The sequence below is a fragment of the Phoenix dactylifera genome, chromosome 12 (genome assembly GCF_051530095.1).
Source record: "Phoenix dactylifera cultivar Ajwa chromosome 12, Ajwa_hap1_PhDact_Kaust_v1.1, whole genome shotgun sequence".
NCBI lineage: Eukaryota > Viridiplantae > Streptophyta > Magnoliopsida > Arecales > Arecaceae > Phoenix > Phoenix dactylifera.
The window spans coordinates 4,877,206-4,902,317 of NC_143201.1; the positions used below are offsets into that span (position 1 = coordinate 4,877,206).

The 25,112-nt window shown below is 37.1% G+C and overlaps 1 protein-coding gene across 3 annotated transcripts in view; it reads left to right on the forward strand.

Annotated features, from left to right (window-relative positions):
- Nucleotides 1-25,112, forward strand: part of RAD50 (DNA repair-recombination protein (RAD50)) — a 49,104-nt gene that overhangs the window by 17,768 nt on the left and 6,224 nt on the right. For all 3 annotated transcript variants that reach the window (XR_015971829.2, XM_039115875.3, XM_088708212.2), the window contains exons 13-20: nucleotides 3,870-3,997; nucleotides 8,848-8,962; nucleotides 9,071-9,200; nucleotides 9,328-9,537; nucleotides 12,299-12,507; nucleotides 18,549-18,750; nucleotides 21,548-21,717; nucleotides 21,805-22,129. Coding sequence is in view for 2 of the 3 variants with exons in the window: in XM_039115875.3 (XP_038971803.2) it covers nucleotides 3,870-3,997; nucleotides 8,848-8,962; nucleotides 9,071-9,200; nucleotides 9,328-9,537; nucleotides 12,299-12,507; nucleotides 18,549-18,750; nucleotides 21,548-21,717; nucleotides 21,805-22,129 (1,489 nt within the window). In the remaining variant the exon portion in view is untranslated. The remainder of the gene's footprint in view (nucleotides 1-3,869; nucleotides 3,998-8,847; nucleotides 8,963-9,070; nucleotides 9,201-9,327; nucleotides 9,538-12,298; nucleotides 12,508-18,548; nucleotides 18,751-21,547; nucleotides 21,718-21,804; nucleotides 22,130-25,112) is intronic.

The window sequence follows — 25,112 nt, forward strand, 5'->3', positions numbered from 1 at the left end:
AGAGAAGTAGATTGACTTATATAAGAGCAAGTGACCCATGTATGGACCGATGGTGATGTGTGATATTTGGATCGGTTCTACCAGGTGGAGTATTATCAATGTTTTGACATATTGTGATACGAAGATTCTTCCATAAGTCAGTTGATGTTTTTGATCAGGTGCATGATGTCATGTACATCCTCAGATTGATGAAGGAGGTGATTGATCAGGAGAAGAGAATGTCGTGCAGGTCATCAATACTAATGGGCCCCAATATAAGGTCATTAGAAAGATCTTGATAGAGCGGCAACCATATATTTTTTGGACGTTATGTGCTGCACATTGTATCGACCTCATGTTGATGGACATTGTGAAGATTCATAGGGTGCAGCAAACAACAGAGACAATCCAAACCGTCACAAGATATATTTATAATCATACATGGGTCCTATCACTGATGAGGAGGTATGTAGGAGGAAAAATTTTGAGATCAGGAGTTATACAGTTTGCTACCAACTACGTTGCACTTGATAGCCTTAATGAGAGAAAAGTAGTCCTACATCATATCTGTCAGTCTTGAGCGGCAAAAAAATAGATTTGTGAGGACTGACATTGAAGGGAGCACTGTCAAGGACTTGGTGACGAGACAGACATTTTGGCAGCGGGCTGAGAAGATAGTAAAGGCTATAAAATCATTGTATGAAGTGCTTCAGATCATGGATAACGAGAGGTACCTTTAGATAGGCTTCTTGTATCATATGATGGAGAGGGCAAAGATTCAGATCAAGAAGACAGATCCGACGTATGCCCAAGAGTACATCGACATCATTGAGCGGTGGTGGGATTACCAGATGTGTAGGGACTTGCATCTAGCAGGTAAGCAAGAGCATTGAAAATTAGATTGCTTCTATACTTGTACAATTTTACTAAGACAATAACGAACTCTATTTGCAGAATACTACCTGAACTCGAGGTTTCAATATGCCATAGTTGGAATCGATATGAATACGAATTTCTGGCTACTCTGCATAATGTGATTTACAAGATGGAGCCTTATCCACAGCATGCAGAGAAACCGTCTGGCACAGATGCACTTCAACAACCTTGTATATGTTCACTACAATCTGAGGTTGAGGCTGAAGTGCATTTAGGAGGAAATGGAGCTAAAGTATACAGATTTGATTCATAGTGCTTTCGTTGATGATGAGAATGATCTTATGATCGGATGCCTTATGGGCCAGCAGCTGGAGTCGAATCTTGATGGGCGAGGATTGCCTTCACGACCAGTCATTTTCGTTGCCAACGAGATTAGGGTTGATATAGGGCAATGGTAGATCGCAATATTCTACGCATCCTTTCAGTATATCAACCACAGCCACATGGGTCATTGGGGAGCTGATCATCACATAACTTTTTGTCCGAGACATTCTCTTAGAGATATGATTGAGAGATGCTTAGACGAGGCTACTATGTTACCCAGTCGACTCAGTCAGGAAGGTGACGTCCATCTTCCTAACATAGCGAGGTAGAGAGGGGCACGAAGGCTAAGCAAGTAGAGAGGGGCACGAAGGGTAAGTAGGCGGATGCTCAACAGATTGAAAAAAGAAAATAAAAGGCACATAAAACTCCTATAGAGAGTGTGGAGGAGCCAGTTTACTCAGATTCAGAAATCAGGAGCAGTGGTTTTGGTTGTCATGGATCTGCTAGCCAGAGAGGGAGTGGAGGACATGAGACCACCGTTTATGAGACGCAAATGCATAGTGGTCTTCGATTTACTGGTGAGTTCCAGTTTACGCATGCTACACAGGATAGAGACTACAATACACGATCTAGTAGAGCTCACAATGATACAATTGCATATAGAAGACGGGCTCTTCGAGGTCATTCAGGAGGACACAATGCAGCAACAGATGACCTCGCATGTAGAGTAGAATCCATATACGTATAAGATTTCAAGTCGTATACTGGATCCTATTACCTACAGCCACAGGTAACCTATTACTTGCAGCCACTGGCAGTTTGGAGCATCATCTTTTGGTGGCTACTATACGCAGCCCTATGGGTTGGATTTTGCTATTGGCATTATCTGCTGAACCGGCTGATTTTGGCCCGAATCGGCCGGTTCAGCGCGTATCATACCGGTACGGTTCGACTGTGGAAAACGGTTTCGGGCTTCCGGGTTCGGCTGTGGAAAACGGTTTCGGGCTTCCGGCCCTATAGAGGCCGGAATCGGCCAATTTTTGCTGTATATTGGTACGAACCGGCTCGGTTGGCATCGGCCCAAGTGCGGCTTCCTCGCGCGCGAGGCGGGCCCGTGCGGTTTCTCGCACTGGGAACCGTGCCTGCCAGTTCGCACCGGCCCAAGTGCAGCTTCTTTGCGCGTGGGGCAGCCTGCACCGCGTGGTTTCTCGCACTGGGAACCGCGCGCGGGTCCCCACACAGGGAATGGTGCCTACGAGCTGGAAGCCGCGCCCGCATGAGATATTTAATGCCACAGTAACATTTAACATGGCACGCCCCCCTGTGCGCTGTGCGTTTAGCGGAAAAGGTACCGATTCGGTATCGGTTTAAGCCGGTACGAATTGTATCGGTACCGGTGCCCATCCGTACGTCGGTACGGTTGGTACGGCGGATCTTGGCTATTAGCTTATTCGGATGGGTCCCTTTCCAGCCGTTTTATTAGCCAGAGAACATCTCTCAGAGCTAAAGCTTTAGCGAGAGATTCGAGAGTGTTTGTAACTTAGAGTGTGTTTTTTTAGGATGAACATACAAGACTACTACGCCACTTGGTTAAAGAGGTAGATTGATGTACCTCCTGACTATGTTAATGATCTAAATATCTACAAGAGGCATCGTCACTTGACGAAATTTTAGATATCAGTATGCATATTGTTTATTAAATCTATATAATTGATTGTATTGTTTTATATTTTTCAACTTACTAGTTGATTTTAGGATATTTCATGTTGCTTCTTGTAGCATGCAATATCTCACTAATCATTTTATATTTTATATTACTTTAAAATAGCAAAATGCATCATTTAGGCTAAACTGGGATCATAGAAACATCAAAAAATGTCAAAAAACAATAAAAATATATTAAATTAGACTTAAAATCATTGAAAAAGTTGGAAAAGATTGATTACCAATTAATTAAATTAGAAAAACTAAAAAAAGTGGGCATGCTATTTCAGAACCGGTACGCCCAAGCGTACCGTGTATCGGTACCATGCAGAACCGCCCGCCGACCAGTACGGGTCTTGAAATCGGTTCGGCGGACCTTGATCTCAATACTATCCCTTAACAAAAAATTATTGCAACCTTTATACAGTCTCAAAAGTCAAAACCCTAAGTCCTAACAATGTTAAACCTTGAACCCTGAATTGAAAACAAATCCTGGTTATCAATTAAAACATAGGAGGAGAAACCTAAAAAAACACAATATCCTTAATAAGTTACTACAGTATGATGATGATGATGAACAATTCGACATTATCACTAATGAAACCCATAATGCTCACTACATTGACAGTGGAGTTACTTGGTAATAGCGAGTTAGAGACATTTTGAACATCACTAAAACTCTTCTGAAAGCACGGACTCTTTAGATCTTCAGACTGGTTAAAGTATAATTGATTGGATAAAAATTAGAGCTTCAGTGCATGCTGGTCTTGTGCCAGAACTGAGATGTGAACCCAAATCAATTTGCTGCATCAATTCCTTTATGTATGTTTTTCATGTATTTATATGTGTATTACCTTTTCGTTTAGTCAGTTTTGTGTAATGTAATTTTATCTGTACATATCTTTCTATTGCTTTGCCAGTATTTCTTTGACATATGTTTATTGCATCACATTATAAATGTGATGTGTTCATACTTTCTAGTTCAGGTCTCTAAAGAAGGAGTATGATGACCTAAACTCAAAAACCCTTGAAGCAGAAAAAGAAGTTAAACTGGTGCAGATGAAGACACAAGATGCTAAAAGCCACCTGTCCAAGCTTCAAAAAGATATGGATGGTAAACTCAATATATATTTTTTAATTTTAAGCTTTGGCATAAGGTTATCCTTCTTGTTTAGGTGGGTTTATTATATGATTTTGTGAAAAATGCTAATTTTCTTCTTCCCAGCATTTCTTCTCAGATTTTTATCCTAACCCTGAAATACTTTGTAGTTTGTAGTCTTTCATTTAGTAGAATAGTTACATGGTTATTATTTGGTAACAACCTTGTTGCTTCCATATTGGAAATTTCAATGGTGTTCCTGGATATGAATAATAATACATGGGTGTGAAACAATTTTCTTTGTGCGAGAAGCTTTATTTTTCATTGTTCAAGTTCTGTATTGTAAGTATAAAAATTTTTAAAAGAACTTTGGTGGGAATTTTGTTCTGATTTATCTCCACTTATAATTTATACCTCAGAGATGGAGAACACTAAATATATGCCTTGAGGTGTTTTAAGGGTGGATGATAGTACCAAAGAAAAATAAAAAGGTCAAATTCGTTATTAAATTAGTATCGCAGTAGAGGGATGGGTTCAGAATTGATAGTCCTGGGGAAGATGCATCAATGACATCTTTCAATCCTATGACTATGGTAAATTAAAAAATAATTTTTTTTTTTTTAAAAAAGAACACAAAGCTAGAGATGCTAGTGTTGAACAGTATATCGAGTGCAAATAATGACAAGCAGGGTTGTAAATACTGGTATTGAACCCTGAACTATTTTTTCATAGAAATGTTACAGTATTGATCTAATATCGGTATCGACAGTCTGTATTGATGTTGGCTGCTTCCAAAAACTTGAAAACCTATCGACACACCGACAGGTAAGGTTAGTACCAAGGTTTGCCATCCCAGTCGGCACTGTATTGTACCGGACATATCGTACTGAATCAGTACGTTGTACCATACCGTACTGACACTCAGTATGCCGAGCTATACCATAATAAACCGCATACTGATATTGTAATAGGATGGTATCAGTACGGGGTTCGATATCGAGATGCTGAATTTTGGATAGTATAGCATTGCAAGTATGCACCGATATAGATTGGTACAGACTGGTAAAGCCATTATATACTGGTATCAAGGTTTTAAATCTTGTGGAACAGAACTATCTCGATTTTTTCATGGAACGGGATGCGCTGCCGTCCTACTCTGTCCCGACATTTGGGATAGGAGGTGTCCCAAGATATGCTAATTGGGATGCTAGGACAATGGCGGGATGGTCCAGTCTCGATACTCGGGATGGTACCCCATCCCAGTGTCTTGCAGGACATCCCGTTAGGACTTGAGTCCATACTAATATGGCTGTTTCAGCTTCTCAATAGCTATATTGGTGCCGGTTTTATACCGGAATGATACAGTGCTGGTCGTACCATCCTGTTTTGGTAGTTTTTGAATCCATGATGACATGGATAATTTTTTGATTTGGCTCTTTATCTTGTAAAACTGTTCCTGTAAGGTGAAAGAAGTTTCCTATATGAAACCTTGCCTTCTTCACTTTTTGGTCTAATCTCTTTCCAGGTCTAAAGGATCTCAATGTAACATGAGCTTAAACTATGTTTCCAGTGTGGTGCACTTCCAATTCAATTAATTTCTTTATGTTTCGTTGCTAGCCCTTCACTTTCTAAAATTTATGAATTTAACACCAACTCATGAAGGGTTATATATTAGTCGAGACCGAGTAATATAATATTCCAAAACTTTAACCAATCATATCTTGACTCTTAAAGCCAAAAATTATGAATGGGTGAGGCTTGTTGGTTAAGGGACTAGATGAGTTATTTGGGTCATTGCAAAGTTTAGTTTTGGAAGCCTATTGATTTCATGAGATGTTGATAATAAGATACTAAATGATTGGAAAATTTTTGATGCTAATTTCAATATGAAATGTGAGATACAAACCAACCTTAGCGAAGCTAAACATTTTAGCCATGCTACAAACTTGCAGGAATAGTTTATGGAACAATGATTATGAAAAATGGCCATACTCAGTAGACAATAATTTGGCTATATACTACCAAGTACCAAGATCAAACTTGGACTTTGCTTTGTTGGGAAAAATGGTTAGTTTGGTGAATGTCATAAAGTGATATTTACTCGCTGTTATGGAGATCAAGAAAACTGTCTCAATTTCACATCTGTGGTCAGGAATTGAAGTCTATATTTGTGATGGACTTACAAGATTGACCTATAGCACTTTTTAGATAGACGCTAAACATGAATCTGCCACCGATTCTCGAGATTCCATATTGTACTTTTGATTTATGTAATGACAATTGATAAGATCACAACACTTCGTGGTCTCGCCAATAATTCTTTCTTCCAGCTTAATCCTCTTCCTAATGTTGAAAATTGGAGAATTATGTGGGAAAACCTTAGGAGATAGAAACTTAAAAATATTAGTAGAACCAAAACATCTTATATGGAACATCGTTTAAAAAGTTTAAAATTGAAAATAAGGCTTTGATCAAAGTTGATGTCATTGAAATATTTAGATTAGTTCAATGTATCTTCATAAAGAACAAAAGTGGGGTGTTCTGGAGAGGTGCTTCTGTGTTTATGTGATGACAATACTCCTTCAAAAGTCGAGTGGAAGTGCAAATATTAAGACCAAGTTTTGTTGTACCGACCTGTATCACCCTGTATTGATTGTATAGTATGGTAAGGTGCCAAGGTTCGATTCAATAGGTTCCTTTCTGTTTGAAACCGAGTTGAGCTGCCTTGTACCGCCTATTACCATCCTAAACCACCTGATTTCGGGTGGTACCATGGTGAGGACTTAGGTGTGAGAAAAAAGTTTTGAGAGTCTGTCTCGATATGGATGTATATCATACAATACTAACCATACTGTACTAATACAATTCCCGATATTAGTTTTGCGGACCTTGGTCAAGATAAGTAGTGTTTTATATGAATCCAATTATTGGCTAGTAAAGAAGGTCCAGGCACATTTGGCGAGCACCACGAACTAAGAAATGTCAAGGTGGAAATGTGAAGATCATTGGAATAAATGAGGTTGAATATGAGTACATTTGACGACACAAAGAAGTTGCAGCAAGTTAACCAAAGTGAGAACAATTAGTATTTGTTTGGCTTCTCTATAGCAGATACCTAAGGAGAGGTACGCGGTACCGACTGTACTGATGTACCGGTGGGCATCGGTACCGGTACGGTACCGAACCAAACCGAGCCAAACCAGTACGGTACCGATGGGGCTAAAAGGCAAAAAAAAATTTGGAGCCGGTACGGACCCGATCGGTACGGGCCGGTACGCGTCGGTACGGTTCGGTACCGAAATATGTAGCTGTACCATACCGGTAGGGTCCGATACTGGTATGTACCGGCCGGTACCGATCCGTACAGACCGGTACGGCAGACCATGAAGGAGGCTCTAGCAAGAAGTATTTACATGTGTTGAAGGGTTGAAAAAGTGAAAGATTTAGTCAACTTCCATTTATTTATTTATTTATCTGTAGGTAACTTGGGCTATATTTCTTAGAAACCGTAATCCCCCCACCTTGCTGAAAGAGCGGTGCTATGAGTCATTGGTACAAGTACAAAGCAACAAGAGAATTTACAAGGAGGCTGGCTTGCAATACTTTTCATTGTTCCTATGAGGCATGTGATCATGTCTCTAATTGCATTCTAGTGCAATTATTGCTTTGATAACCTTTTAGAAAATGAATTTAACTCTACTTGTCTTGCTCTGTTGTCTTCTTATAGTGTTTTCTTATGTACCTCGTAACTTGCCAGTATTATCTATTTTAAATTGTTGTTCCCATGTCAGTAATGCAGTCTTTAAGTTTAATGTCTAATTAGAGAGGCTTAAAGATATGTATATGTATCATGGTCGGCAGAACTATCCCGAACCAGGTGGTTCCTCCCATTTTGAGCTATATTGGTGGTTCACTGGTACGGTTCGGGCTGTAAAAACAACACGTTGCCGGAGCCGGAGAAGGAGAAGAGAAAGAGAGAGCGAGCGGGGGAGGGAGGGAGAAGGAGAGGCGGCAAATGCCGGCGGAGGGCCGCGAGGGGCCTGGCGGAGGCTGCGGTAGCCTAGGCCGCAGCCTGTTCCCCTATTTCGAAAGAAACAAGGGTCCGGCCGCGGCTAAAAAATTTCAAATTTTTAAGTTAAGTCAGCAAATTGCTTAAAAATTTCGAAATTTTTTAGCTGCAGCCGGACCCCTGTTTCGTTTGAAATAGGAGAACTGGTCGCGGCCTCAGCTGTCGTGGCCTCTACCGCCTGCCCGCGGCCCTTTGGCATCCTCCGCCTCTCCTTCTCCCCTCCCTCCCCCACTCACTCTCTCTTTCTCTTCTCCTTCTCCGGCTCCGACATGTCCTCTGTCGGTACGGGCCCGACACGGCCTGTACCGAGTCGTCCCGGAGAACTTGTACGGTGCCCGGTACCGGTTCCTCCGACCTAGTATGTATAATGTATGTATATATGTATCAAGGTTTGAAATCCCATGGAATAGTGATGTCCCGGTGTTTCCACGGAACGAGATGTGCTGCTGTCCCACCCTGTCCCAACACTTGGACAAGAGATGTCCCAAGATGTGCTAATCAAAATGCTGGGACAATGGTGGGATGGTCTTGTCCTAACACTTGAGATGGTACTCTGTCCCAGTGTTCCGCGGGACGGCCCACCAGGATTTGAGATTGTATGATTGAAGCCCCAGGTTTACAATATATTTTGTGCTTCTTGTTTTATTTATCATTTGTTGATATTTTTTGCATGTATGTATATACTTAGTAATGCATCGATATTTTTTATGCTATCATTTAAAATTCCTGCACTTGCTTGTTTTAACTGGCAATTTGGTATAGCAATGCATGAGTTACTGTTCTCTCTCTTGTGCAGCAAAGAGAAGATTTCTTGAGTCCAAATTTCATTCTTTGATACTCATGTCTTCTGAGATTGAATCATTTCCTAAAGTTCTTTTAGAGGCTATGGAGAAAAGAGATGTACAGAAAAGGTTTCTGATCCATTTTTCTAAAAATCTTACCTATTATGCGAGGCAGCTAATTTTTTGCTTCAGTTTATCTTGCAAGTGCTGAACACTTCATTCTAACAACCGGTGCAGCAAATACAACATTGCAGATGGAATGAGGCAGATGTTTGATCCATTTGAAAGAGTTGCACGTGCACATCATATATGCCCTTGCTGTGAGCGCCCTTTCTCCCCTGAAGAAGAGGATGAGTTTGTTAAGAAGGTTAGCGCATTCCTGGATATATCTGGCAAACCTTTAAGTTAATTTGTGTGTGGCCCCTTTTTTCTTTTCTGTGCTCATTTGTTTTTTAGATTATCTCGTTCATGCATTTGTCTCTTCTTCATCTCAGCAAAGAGTGAAAAGTGCAAGTTCTGCAGAGCATATGAAATTACTTGCCATTGAGTCTTCAAATGCTGATACACATTTCCAGCAGTTGGACAAGCTCCGCATGATTTATGAGGAATATATTAAACTTGGAAAGGAAACCATCCCTTTGGCAGAGAAAAGTTTGGAAGAATTGGCGGAAGACCTCAAACAGAAAAATCAGGCATTTGATGATGTAACGTTTATCACTGTCTTCAGTTTTTCTACCTTCTATCATTAAATACATCTACTATATCTAGTCTTTTGTCTGCTAAAACATGATAAGTTATGTCAAATTGACCTGTCACTGTTTAAGTATTTGAAATCATCTATCTAACGTGTCAGGCCTGCTCCAGTATCTATCTTTCACACTATTATCCAATTCATGATTACTATTACCTCCAGTATCTATCTTTCTTTACCTTGCTTTCTTAAGATTTAGAAGCAGGTGAGTGGCTTCTTAGGCCCTGTTTGGTAGAGCTGTTGGTAGCAGAGCTTTCGAAAGTAGAGCTTTTATAAAAAGCTATTGGTTGTTTGGTAACTACATTTTTAAAATATTGCGGAACTTTAATACGTGTTTGGTAAACAAACTGAGAAAGTACTTTTGGTATGACAAAATGACCATAAAGGACATTGTATAGTATTATATAACAGAGTATAATAAAATATAATATATATTAATACATAAATATATCATATAGTATAATATTATTGTAATGTAATATAATATTATTATAATATAGTAATATAATAGTGTATACTATAGCATAATAATATAACATAATTTGATATTATATAATATAACATATCAATGTATTATGATATAATGTAATATAATATTATATTTATAGTATAATACAATAATAAAGGTATAAAATATTATAATTATTATCATTATATATTAATATCTTTATTAATATAGTATTTTTAGGATGTAATTTTTGGGTTTCTTAGTTTCTTTGTTGGGACTCCTGCAAATTTTTGTAATATAAAAGAACATTTTCTGTAATTATAATATTTTATCATGGGTATTGCGGTCCAAAAAGGAAAAAAATTATAAATCAAAATAGCTTTCCGACGCATGCTAAAAGTGCTTTTTCTTTTCCAGAAAGCTAAAACAGCTTTCCGGTTTTTTTACCAAACACTTCTATTCTACCCAAAGATACTTTTGAAGGGCCAGAAAGTGCTTTCTGGCCCACCAAAAGCTCTGCCAAAGGGGGCGCACTTTCTGGCCCACCAAAAGCTCTGCCAAAGGGGGCCTTAATCATTTGAAGCTGTTATTGTTTTAAGCTGCTCTCTAGGTGTTCCTGCTTACAAACTATCTTTAATCACTTTCTAGTCCCAAATAGATGTTGTGAAAATCAGGGTGCTCTAGATCTTCAGAGTACACAGTGCTAGATGTACTGAAGTTACTAGGCATGTTCTTTGCTTTCTTGCTCTTTTCCTACTTGCAACTTACATCATGTGATATTTAATTGGTTTGAGCGACATGCTTTACAATTGAAATATATGTTTTTCATCCCATGATGGACTCTTGGAAAAAATATCTGGAGCAAACACCCCTTGATATTTGCTTTCTTCTAAACAAGTTATCAAAACATCACATCATGAAACCCTATTATTGAACTTATATCACAAGCACGCATTCAAGTTGTGTGAATAATTCCCTTTACTGTCACAAAATCATGAGAGAACTATATTCTACAGTTTTATCACTACTAAAAGTCTTAATCATTGGATCAATTTTTTAGTATTAAAACCCAAGAACTTGCCATAGTATCCCTTTATTTGGTAATTAATTAATTTAATTATGAATTATGTTTAATAATTTATAAGCTTGAACAATATACAGATGCTTTTTGGGGAACTCTTGTCCAAGAGGGTCTTTCCAGATCTTGGATTTGAGGTCTAGAATTTCTAAATCCCAAGTTTAGCCATTTCTTTTTTATTAAAGCTTTGAATAAGTTGTGAAAATTAGTTGTAAACTTGGGATAGAACTTTTGAGTTGTGGCTGAACGTGGCATTAAACTTGCAGTAATGAACTAAGTCATTTTATTGACCCAGGCCAGAGGTGGTGCTCACTGTTATTACCTCAGGCCTGTGCATACACACGCATAAATGAGAGAGATGAGATTCAGTCTCTCAGATCATCTCACTTCTTAGAGAGAGAAATAGGGAGGTGATTGCGACAATTTTCACCTTCTCAGCATCTAAGCCGTCAGATAGATAGATAGATAGAGAGAGAGAAAGAAAGAGTTAGAGAGAGCCTAGACTGAAAACTCAGCCAGTCTGAGAGTTAGAGACCCAACATTAAGTGGCACACACACACATGCATGGATAGGCCCGAGGGTTGAAAAACTGAGTGTACCACAGTACGATGCTCCCTGTGGCCATAATGTAGCTTGTATGGAGACATATTTGATAAAGTGATAAACAATGTGTAGATATGGGGGCATACCATGGTAATACCGTGCCAAGAAGTGACAGGCAGGCCTCTGTTATTTCAAAGTTCAAACCTTGGATTGGGCATTTGGGATACAAAAAAATCCTGAATTCCCATTTTTAAATTTTTAGTCTCATGGGACCTAGAGGAACAGGATAAAACTGGATTCAGTGGGTCAGTAACATGGCAATTTTGATGGCTGAGTCTGGGATGCAGGCCTGCAGCATGTGCCTCCAGCTTGATGTAAAACTGAGCTATCTTAGCCATTCAACAATTTTTTTTTTTATTTTTTATGTTTAGCTGCTTGACAATATTAAACACATTATTTTGAACTGATGATCTGATATTTTGCTGTTTGTCAATGTTCACCTTATGATCTATAATTCTATATGCTCTCTTTCTTTGTCATGTGAAATTGGCATTGTCTATTGATTGTGCCTCGTAATTTTGAACATGAAGTATGTATCACAAACAATTGTTTATTATATCAGTTAGTTATGGTGATCAACTGCAGCTTGTTGGGGTTCTGGCTCATGTGAAGGCAGAGAAGGATTCTGTGGAAGTTTTGGTGCAGCCAGTGGAAACTGTTGATAGACTTCTGCAGGAAATGGATAATTTGAAACCACAGATTGAAGAATTGGAGTACAAGCTTGATTCTCGAGGGCAAGGTGTTAAATCTGTCGAGGAGATTCAGTTACAGCTGAATGCTTTGCAGAGCAAGAGGTTTCATAACCTACACCCTCTTAACATTTACATAGATATTCCTTTCCTAGATACAATATGTTTGTGTGGTACATTAATTAATAACCTAAAGATGCTCATGCTTATCTAATACACAGATGAGAGCAGAAAATAATTGTCTTTATGGATTCTCTTTACACTTTATCAAATGTGTACTGGTATGCATTTTCTAATTATGAAGAGTGTGATGGGTGGATTCTGGATACCTGAATTTTGACCAAAATTTGTATTTGATAGTTTACTCTTGGATACACATATGGATCATCATATGATGTGGTTTGTGATCTGCGTCGAGATCTGGACATAAAAATGATTGTAGGATCCACACCAAGAGCTGGATATGATGTTCGATTCATTTCTTTCTTAGTTTGTGTCTGTGCACATCATGCTTACAGACCATTTACAAATAGGAGACTGTAGCCCACATTCCACCATTTTTGCTATCCTAGAAAGTTTTGGCAATGAATATAGTAAGGAACTAGTTAAGGAAAGGAGAGAAAGCAAAGACAAAAGAAGGTTGACTACAAACAATCAGCTAGGATAAAAGAAAGGTTGTGGTGTGAAGTTTTAAGACAGGAATCTGTACGTACCCTTACATAGTTAATAGTCAATTTTGTAAATCACTAGGTGATGATACACTAATTCAAATTTTGTGTCATACACCTCATCATCTGTTTTTAAGTTTGAAACTCTGATCCGAATTGAAGTTTGAAGCATTTTATGGCTTCCAATTTCATCAAATTGTCTGATTAACGAAAACTAAATGCTGTCTATCTTTTTCTATATAATCTAAATCATAGTTTTCATGATTTTCTAATCTTTCCTTGCTAATAATTGTGCGCCAAGTTAATTATATGAAACTACAAGGCTAAGTTGAGCTATTTTAATTGAAACTTTATGTCATTGGATTAAAGAGATTCCTTTCTTTTTTTAATCATTTTTTATATGTGTTAATTGCCATATTGGTTGGTCAATGAACCACTAACCAGCAGGCATAACAGTTGATCGGTGAACCCTATCCAATGACATTATAGTTGGTAGACTATTGAGCCTGTCACGCTTTGAACTCAGAGCGTAATAGACGCCGCATACCTATATGGCGGACCGTACAAGCATGCAAGGCTACAAATCATATCAAAGTAGTAATAATTTTTGAATATTTAGTTAATCAAGATCTTATTCAAATAATTCTTACAATCGTTCCAAAATGACATAAGTCAATATATGCTAACTATTTATGTAAATCAAATAAAATATTCTAACTAGTCTAAATAGTCTGACTAGAACTTTAATAGCTGAAAGTATCTTCAGAAGATCTAGCGTACTCTCCTAAGTCTCGAGCAATCATGTATCTAGATCTAAAAAGAATAGAGAAAGTATAACGAGCTACACTATCCCAGTAAGCAACATAATACTATAAAGTGGATTTAAGCATGCCAAATAAATAGATAATAGCAAGATACTGACTGAAAATATATCAAATTCAAATAATACATATATTTCTTTTGAAATTGATTATTATTTTCACAAACTGATACCAGAAATCCAACATCATGCTATGGCCACGTAAGCCAGTGGCATGGGTCAGAATACACAAAGTACCAAACACCACTATTCTAATCACCGGTGGTTTGGTGTCCAAATACCACTATTCTAATCACTGGTGGTTTGGTATCCAAACTAGTTTTTCAGATTACAAATCAATAGGGCTAACGAATATCCCCGTTGGCGGGGCTAGATCATAGCCATGCTAAGAATACATACATATAAAACAAATTTTTCATAATTTGCCCAATTATATTTTTCAAATTTATAACATAGCATATAATATATTTTAAAATAATTACTATCATAATAATAACATGCCTGACCCATTTAACTAAGTATAAAAACAAATATCATAATCAAATTTAATAAACTAGTTATTATTTTACCAAAAAATTGGAAAACATACTTGAAAGCATTAGGTTATCTACTTTTTCTCGCTTCAAAATTCTACTCCAGGTAGATAGGTCAGGTTCACCTGTTTTAATATTATTAAAATATCATTAATTTTATCATTATTTTCAAAGCCAAGTAAAGTCAAAAATTAAAATACTGCTGGAAATACAGCCTTATGCCCAAATCAGATTAGTCAGGTGGCAGTGCTCGACTACCCGGGTCGGTCTAAACTGGTCAAGATGAGTTTTGATTTAAGTGGCTCAAAAAGTCAAGGATAACCAAAATCTAGGGGGTATCTTACAAGGCTGGGGGTACGGCCCGGTATGCTGCTTGGGTATCGAGGTGGTGAACGGCCTCCACCCAGGGTCAACTTGTATCTGAGCAAAAAGAGAGTCAGGGCTTTGAACTAAGATCTCTAGGTCTGACTTAGAGGGAGAAAGAGGCTTAGAGAGAGAGAGAGGAAGAAGAGAGAGTCTCAGCCCGGGTTCAGTCAGGGGTCTGGGTTTGGTCTATTGATGGCACGGCCCATTACAACTTCTAATCTACAGGCCAAGAAGAGAATAGGAGCTAGGGAAGTAAATCTTTATTTTGAATTAATAAATAAGAATAAAATGGGAAGGAAATAAGAAATGAGAAGCAGAAGAAAATGAGAAGAAAGAGAGGGAAAGAATTTCTGCTTACTTCTGTTTCAAAGTAAGGTTTCTGCCTACTGTTGTTTAACCTCCTACCAAGTCTAGGAAAGACGTGGAAGGTTTCTGCTTGCTTGCATGAACTTAACCTACAGAACCAAGAATTTCTCCCTAACTTGCAACTGGCTTTAGATTTTCATTTACGGTCACTTCGTTTCAAAGATAGCCTAACTTGGATTGATGTGAAGGGTTAATGCTCGGTTCTTAGCCAGTCATTAATGGTTAAACATTTTTTTTTGGATAACAACTTGATCCTTCAAACCAATTTTATGTAGACAAGCTACAAGCGGATGTCTGATGCAACGCACATGAGTGTTTGAGAGAGAAGCAATTTCCTGAGCACTAGTTAAGATGTGAGAATTTTGAAGCAGAGAAGGTATTCCATTTGTGAACCCAAGAATTATAATTTTATGGGAGCTTCTATTTTTAAAATTAAGGAGTGTTTTTCACCCTCGTCTTGGTTTAGTAGCATTACAAGAAGGATGTTAATGTAGGACAACCTAAAGGGGTTAGACTCTTCATGCCGCTTAAAATGATGCCATGCAGAAACAATGAAATATAGATAGTAAAAACTAAAAATAAATAACTTTCAATGTCCTTCCACTTGAAGGTTCTAATATGAAATGCAACCTAATGCTTCATGTCATAAAATGATGCTTAAAAGATTAAAGATGATATCTGATTTAGATTATCTAAGCAAATAAACCACTATTCTTCTGATAGAAAAATCAATGCATAAATACTATTCAAGAAGGTAATTGTGAAATGAGGGTTGTTTGTCAACTGATAGGCCTCTTCAAGTGTAAAAGACATCTCCAAACTCAATCAGTAGTGGAGTACAAAGACGTCCCTTAATCAGCAATCTAGGGAGCTTGTAGCAATCTCGTATTGAAGAACCAAAGTATTGATAAAGGCTTAAACAAGGATGCTCCTGCGAGGAATCACAACAACCCCTAAAATATAGGTTTTATGTAGGATTTGAACGGAGAGAAAGTTCAGTTTTGGGGCTGAGATAGTAGAAGAGGGAAAGCAGTTGTTTAGAATTCAAGGTAAAATAAGTAGGTATAGGACTATGGGGATTTAGTAGTTAGGCTTTTTAGGATTTCTGAAGCAAAGATGGTGAAATAGCTTAAAACAGAAAATAAATGGATAAGAGAAATAGGAGTGGAGAGGAAGAAGTGATAAGAACCCGGAATCACACCAGAAGGCCTCACACCCACTTTGCATCGTATGAAGGAAAAATTCATAGAGAAATCTGATTTCATCCAACCACCTTACATGAGATCTTTTTTCTTTTTTTTAGCAGGGGTGGGGTTGCCACTATTTATAGATAACTTAGAAGTGGCTTAAAGATGATTGGAGTGCTGCTCTTCATTCCCAAGTAACCATTAATGGCCAAGAACTGTGGCTTGTAGACCAGTATCTTAAAATACAATTGAGTGCCATGTGAGATGACTTGCCAGCCAAGTAACATTAAAATAAAAGAAGGCTTGCTTGGCACTCAGACCTAAGTGATTAAATAAAATACAGATAATGGTAAGAAAATACTTAAAAAATACATGGGTCTATTTTTAGAACTCAACAATAAGACTTAAGAACTTTATTTTCAGTTCTCATGGTCCGTGGAAGCTCCCAATCAGCTCTATATAGTTTCATCCTCTATCCATAGATTTTGCTTTCAAGTTCGATGCTGATAATAAGTTTTAAACTCATGTCGATCTCTGTTAGATGTGTGAAGAGGTAGTGTTAGAAATACATTATCTTAATAAAGTTTTCTAGGATGTCTCTTTTTTGTACTATGTTTGAATATCATGTGAAATGGGAGTTTTCTGCACTGATATGTTAGTTTGCAATGAGAATATCATGGTTTTTCCCTCAAAAAGAAAAAAGAAAGTCATGGCTTGACATCTTTAACAAGGGTTCAAGGCTGAAATTGATCTTACACATGTTAACAGCCTGCAAAATTTTTATGGAGTATTTCTTCTAAAGGATATAAAAAAAAGTTTGTTAAAAAAACAGAATAGTGGGATTTAGGAACTATGAATGTTTTCATCCTATATAGTCTAGTAGATCTCCTCTTCTCTTTCCCATATTACGGGACACAATGGGTCCAAGCACATATTTTAATGCCTAATTTTGTGAAAACCACTGCATCACACCCCGCTGCACAAATGGATGAAAATAGCCAACTAAATAAAAGCATAATGAAAATCAATGAAGTTTATACAGCTAGCGTCGTCTTTTTGACTAAGAATGAGAAAGGTTTTGTGTGGTTGACATATAAAAATTTTACATTTTGATACTGATTACTAAATTTCTTTAATGCTTTCTTTCATTTTAATTTGCATTGTGAATTTCTTATTCATGATGTTATTTTTTGATTGTCTGATGCATGTCAAGCCACTCAAACATTTGTTTCCATTATATATCCCTATTACAAGATGTATTGCATTTTAAGTTGACTTTTAGCATAGTTACATATTTTTTAAAAAAACTTGATAAATAATGAGGCTATTTTGGGAAAAATTGAATAGATTTTCCATGTGGCAAATGTGTTTGGTTTTAATTTACTCCACTCTTTTACGAATTGACCACTCTATCTTCAGGAAGTGTTAACTCCTTTTCTCTAGCAAGTAAGAAAAATAAAGAGTAACCAGGGAAAGTTCATGGCAGGATAATTTGATTTTACAACTGGGATTTCATTAATGTTAGCTGTAATCTGAATTATGTTCTTTAAAAGATACCTTCTTCGCTTTGTATTATAGATTTAGGGCATCAGGTAGAGAAACCTTTATAAGTATAACTTAGCAGTTATTTAGATGTTAATGATGTGCACGATCTCATGGAGTTAATTTGTTCTCCAAAACCTGAAACCTGTCACCTGCAAGAAGTTGGAGGTTTTAATTTTTGAAATATGATTTTGTCCTTAAATCAATGTTTTTAAATATTTTGACTTAAGAGGTTTTCTGGAAGCATTTGGTTTCAAAATAAAAAGAAGAATATAAGGTGCAGGGAAGAAAAATTTTACTAACCTGAAGTTCAAGGTTTTTCCCCTGAATTTACTAGACCGACAAACACCTAGTTGTGTAAAATCTTGGCTTTTACAATCGAAATGATGTAAGATCACAAAATATCGTAATTTTATTCAGTAATTTCCTAATGATGTGGTCTGGAGTTGATAATAATTGAACATATTTGAATATGATAACCACTAATTATAGTTTTATATATCCTGATGCCTATTGCTGTTGATGTACATATCCTTTTATCTCGAAACTGACTTTAGCAAATTTGAGGGCACTATCCTAATAGTAATGTTGTTGCAACTTGCAACATAATCTTGTTCAAATACTCTCTATTTTTACTTAATTTTTTTTTGGTTTTTGCGTACAGGGATTCACTGAATGGTGAGGTAGAGAATCTGAGGGAAGAACAAAGATTTCTAAATGATGATTTATCAAACATGCAGATGCGGTGGCATGCTCTTAGGGAGGAAAAGTTAAAAGCATCAAGTATATTGCATAAAGTCAAAAAGGCAGATGAGGATCTAGCTCTTCTAGCTGAGGAAAAAGCTCAAGTGGACTTTGATGAGAAGGTATCAGAAAAGTCTTTCAGTATCTATTGTCTTGCCTTTTTTTTACTGGTGTTTGGAACTTATCTTGAGAGGATTTTCTGTTCAAATATATTAACTATTAGTATACATCCAAAGTTATTCTTTTTTGGACCAATTGATTCTCAACTAAACTATTGTCTTCATATTCGCACAGTCACATACTAGTGGTTATCTCGATCCTTTTAAAGAATCATAACCTTTAACATCGGCAGTCTTTTCTAGCCTTCAATTTCATACAAACATAAATGAGATTGCTTTTCGTTCTGCACCTGACTCCCTGAAAGGTGAGATCGATGAGCTCAGTCAAGATGTGCCTAAATTTACATGCTTAACTGCACTATGATTGTGCTTACTGATATTATCAATTATAGATATTTCTATTTCATTGTAAGCTCAGTATATCATTTCTTCACAATTCTCACCACCTTATGCTATGTGTCAGTAACGGAAATAAATATTTTTCAAATAGATAATGTACAATTAAAAATAAGGAGATATGATGATTATTATTCCTTGTTGTTACTGACCAATGGCGTATAGCTTCTGTAGTGTTTCTTTTGCTTAGATCTTGAACTTGTGGCCCATAAATAATCTATTCGGATAGGTATCTGAAAACCCTCGAAAGCTGATCTAATACTCAAACCTTCCTTGCTCATCTCATGTACCATATAGCAGTATTTTCATTCAAAACTTATCTGGCTATACGAATTTAATCATTCATGTTGTTCTCCTGTCAGTATACACCAACCTTTCAATCAGTTCATAACTAACTCATTGCGATACTATTACATCTTCGAACTTGCCGCCATCATTTCTCTAATGAAAGCTGCCCAATATCTCTTAGCCTCTGTCTCAACACCTTAAAATAAACTGAGGGAAAGGAAGCTTCCATAGCAAGCTTCCTAAATGCCTCCGTTCTGAATGTTTTTTCGAAACTCACTTCCTGTACCTGCTCCTGCTTCAAGTAACTAAGCTCTGCATACTGTGAATTATACTATAATTATAATTAAATTCATTATAATCATCAAAGAAGACAAGAATTCTGTAGTCCTCCTTAATAGTTACACTTTGTTTAATCTGATAGAGGAAGGAGTTGAAATTTCAAGTTTCATAGTATTTTCGGATTTCTTTTTTGGTCCTAACGATCTTGGGATTGTATTTCCTATTGTCAGGAGTCCAAAGTTATAACAATGTTTATGTTATGGAGTTTTAGGTTCACTAATAGTTACTTTTCATGTCTTCTGTTAATTGAAGCCCTCAAGCCATAATAGGTGAAATGAGAGTCCTTCTAGGAAGTGTTTTCTAACTTTTTAAAGAGAGAATTTAAGTTATTGTGATTGATGGAAGCAGACGTCTTAGCCTTTCTTCCCTTATTTCTTAATTCTTCCCTTATTCTCTATATTTTTTCTTTTTCTACCTCATTATCTTCGTGTTTACTTATTTATTTTTTTCTTGCTATGCACATACTTCTCTTAAGCTTGGTTTGGTTTTTACCCAGGATAATGAAAGAAGTGGAAAAGTAAATCAACGGAAGGAAAGATAGAAAGGAGAAGAAAAGAATATTGGGATTTTCTTCATGTTTGGTTTGACCAGAAAAAGAAAGTTGTAGGAAAATGCCTTCTGTTGTTTTCTCAAAATTTCACTACCTTTTGAAGAACATAACTGTAATTCTTATAGAGAAACTTTAGTTATTTATTTTCTCCTTTGTTTGAGAATTATTTCATTTTCAAACAGTGGAAAGGCTGCCTTTAACCTTATTTTCTTACTTGCTTTTGACCTTATTTTCTCACACTTTCTAGCAACCTAATAACACCTTAATCTAATATATTCACAAAACAGATTTTGTGTCATTTTAAAATCCAACTTGTTTCGTTCCTTCTTGATTATTTAAGGCTTCTAATAGCTATGAGATCCAATTGCAAGCCTTAAATATCCTAGTATCTTATTTCCGATCCAAGGTCTTAAGTACTAGTATTTAGTACGGTGCCAAGTGCCAACAGTAACCTATCAGTATGATGGGTTTGGACATGGAAACCAGTTCAAATTGGTATACACCGCACGTACTGATCTGAACCGGCTAGCGCAGGCTAGTACCAAGGCTGGTTTAGCCAGTATTTGAGCCTAAACCTTTTATTGTGGCAATCACGAATTCACGGGTGCCCTTGGGTGTCTTTTGTCCAATAAAGAGAGGGAAAGAGTGTGTGTGTGTGTGTGTGTGGAAGGGTGAGAAGGGAAGGAGGGAGCAGTGGCCTTCCACCCACTGTTGGCCTCCTTGATGTTGGATTTTGCTAAGCTTAGGTGAGTTTTCTTTCTCCCGCCCGGCCACTAATTTGCTAAATTAGACCAAAATAGGTGACTGTTGTTGCTGCACTCCCCTCTTGAAGCCTGCAATCTCGATATCACTATCAGCCTTCAGCATCACACCTCACCAAAAAGCGCTCAAACATGAAAAAATAAAATATATTTTTTCTGGCACAATGAAAAATTGAAAATCACTTAATATTCAATTTTGAAATCAAAAGTTAAAAATGCAAAAAAATAAACAATGGTCTCTTGGTATTGATCTTGGTATGCAACAACATACCATGAACCCTATAATGTGAATTGGTACCATACTGAAAGGCTACAATATAACCCTCCCTAGACCCCACATTGGCAAGAGTCTTGTGCACTAGGACACCCTTTTATGTTATGTTCCTCTGAATTATGTTAACATAAAGGTATGGCTAACATTTTGCTAAAGGCTTTTGATTGAAATGATTTTCTGGGAACTTTCCAGCATTTAGCAGAGGCACTTGTACCCTTACTGAAGGAGAAACAGAAGTTACAGCAAGGGCACACAGATTTGAAATTGAAACTCGAGCAAGAATATGATGAGCAGGCAGAAAAGAAAAGGAGCTTTCAACAAGAACTTGAGATGCTTTTGACACTCAATACTCGGATTAAAGAGTAAGGTTCTTGTGGAGATGAAATTCTATCCATGATATTCTTCTCCCTAATTTCAGCTACAATTTTGTACTTGCAACATCATGTTAGGTATCTTAATTCCAAGAAAGTAGAAAGGCTGAAGGATTTACAAGACAAGCACTCGTTAGCTGAATCTCAACTGCAGAAATGTGAAAGCATGAAACGGGAGATTTCAGCTGAATTGAGCAAGAGTAAAGAGCTATTGCGTAACCAAGATCAATTAAAAAGAAATATTGATGACAACTTGAATTACAGAAAAACAAAGGCTGAAGTAGAGGAGCTTACTCATGAAATTGAGTCACTAGAGGAGAAAGTTTTATCTATTGGAAGCATGTCCACCATTGAAGCAGAACTTAAGAGACATATGCAAGAAAAGGAGAGACTTCTTTCAGAGGTAACAATGACATATTAGTTCATGATTAATGCTTTCCTTACCAATTAACATTCCAGAGATACTGCTCGGTCTTGTGTTCAAATGGAACCAAATAATGGTTTTCGCTTTCTCTGTGTCCAAAAAACATATTGATGGACTAATTGCTAACCTTGTGGAAAACAAATATTCTAAGTTGTTTACAATTTTATATTGTTTGTGTTTCATAAGCCATAATTTGCATTGATTGGTACACCATGGATGCACAAGTTAGTCGACAAGAATGCTTGTAACTTTGAGGCTATGACTTTTAAGTTAATTTGGAGGCAAACCTCTATTAACACAAAATTGGAAAATCATTTTATGAACACACTCTTAACACTTTGCACTTCATGCTTATCCAGATAAAACTTACTGCAAGATCTTGAAAGACAAAAGAACAAGGACACAAGGTGACTAAACAACTAAGGGATCTCATAGGTTTGCCAACAGATCTCATAGGTGCCGAGCATTTGTTGTGGAGATTGTTGGATGTTATCCACCAAAAAGGTGCCTTGGGCTAGCACCATTTGGCTTGCCAAATACATTCTAGTATTTTTGTTTGCAAGTTAGGGCATGTTTGGGCAGTAACAAGTGGACCAAAGTCACTTCTTAGGCTTTGGGCTGAAAAAAGTATAAGATGAAAGTTATTGTAGTCCCTAAAAGTGACTTTCATCTAAAATAACTAGAAGGAGAATAAAATGATTTTAGACTTGAAAGTGGAGAGTTCGATTTAGAGAGAGGACGCACTTTTTCTTTGATCTTGACTTCGATCATATTTTTAGTATAAATATTAAATAAATTAATAAGAATATTATTATTTGCTATTAATAATAAGTATGGTCCGCCGTACTGGTCCGTACCGGCCGGTACGTATCGTTCCGGCCTGGAACCGGTACCGGATTAGCCTGAAACCGGTACCGGTAGTTTATCGTTGGAGAACTGGTATGTACCGGTCCGGGCCGCCACCGGCACGCCGACCGGTACCGGTACGGCGGACCTTGATAAAAACTAATGTTAAATAACTAATTTTAATGCTATTTAAATATTATAAATATTATTATTTTATTCAATCCTAATTAATAATATTAGTAGTTAATAATATTGTTATTATTTAACTATAATATAATAATTTTTAATATAATTATTATTTGTTTATTATTAATTATATTTAATAGTGAATAGTTAGATTACAAAGTTAATCATAAAATAATATTATTTTGTTCAATACATAATAACTACTAATATTAATAATATTCTTATTCATTATTCAAATAATATTTGATGAGTAATCATAATATTCCTCAAGTATTAAAAAATAATATTGAATAACGCTCCATTGTGACAACATTGCAAATTTGAAATGCTCCATTGTTGTCCGAATAGAAGAATTATATTGAATAATGCTCCATTGTGCAAGCTCTCCCATCCGAACAGAAGAATATTATTAGTGTGGGATAGGAGGGCTCTCCACCAGTAATGCTGCCATAGGAGAGCCAGATTTGGCCACCACCATACTCACCATTATAGTGGTGAGCCAATTCAAGCTCGTTGCGACCGTCAATGCTTCTAGTCATGGCTCATCGCCACTCATCGCCATCTAGTTCGGAAGAGAAGTGAGGAGAGAATGAAGGGAGAAAGAGAAAATAGAGGACCGGGGGGTGGGAGGTTGGAGAGGAAAGAGGAGGGACAGTTCTTGGCAATGAAAGGCCATAGGACCCGAGCATATTCTCTGGAGTTTCTCTTTAGAGACAGGCTAAAGAACCCTGTTTATGTTCATCACTATAGTGCATGTTTTAATCTATATCCACAATTCAATGTTTAAGGAGACTTCATGTTATGAACATTATTATGTAGGAAAGACTTGGAAGGTGGTGATTTTGAGCTTTTACTTGAGTCTAGGATGTCACTTGGGTGGACAAATTGATCTAAATAGGAAGAAGGAAATAGAGTTGCTAGGAAGAAAGGGCAGAAGAAAGAAAGAGGAAATTAATGCAATAGCCAGACTTTAGGAGCCCACTCGGGGTGGTCAAATGACCACAATGCCTCTTACCATACTTGATCCCATGTCATTGTAACTTAAGAACATTACCTATCATGCCAAAGAAGACCAAATCATAGACTAAGTCCTAATATCGGTGATGACATGATAACAATTATTCTACTAGTTTGGACAAGGGGTAAGACAATGGATTTAGGACCTAATTTGTCTCGGTTTATCCTGGCCATCTCAGATTGAACTAGTTAGAGATTGGGTCCTGGGACGACTAGGGACCCTGGGTCCATATGAACTAAGGCATCTTGTTTGTCTTTGGTTGCTTTCAGTTGAGCAACTTTGTTGGTGATGGGTAGTTTGGAGGTGTAATAAAGTGGATTCAGGACCTAATTTGTCTTGGTTTATCCTGGCCATCTCAGATCGAACTAGTTAGAGATTGGAACCTGGGACGACTAGGGACCCTGGGTCCATATGAACTAAGGCATCTTGTTTGTCTTTGGTTGGTATCAGTTGAGTAACTATGTTGGTGATGGTGTTAGCCCGTACCTATTGGGACAAAGATGGAACCTAGTGAAAAAGGAGCCCGAGGCTTTATCTCTTGTTTTTGCTAGTGTTACTTGGACACTCGCATCCAACTTCAAAAAGTAGATTCCGATATGTATCCAAATCAGATGTGACAGGTACTTGGATACTTGTAAAATTCTTTATTTGCAGCTTTTAGAAATTTTTGGAGAGTTGGATCATATCAATAGTGAGTTAGAGCCCTCCATTTTGATGTTAGAAGGGAGTAGGTTAAGAAACATGTATATTGAAAGACCTTATGAACAGCATCTTTTAATTTAATAGGTGTTTAATTTGATAAGCTTCATGTCTCTTTGTAGTTAAGATGCTTCAAGTCTTAAATTGTTTATTTTTATGCAGACTTCCAAGGCTTCTTGAACATGGTGCTGATGTCATTATATGTTAATGTTT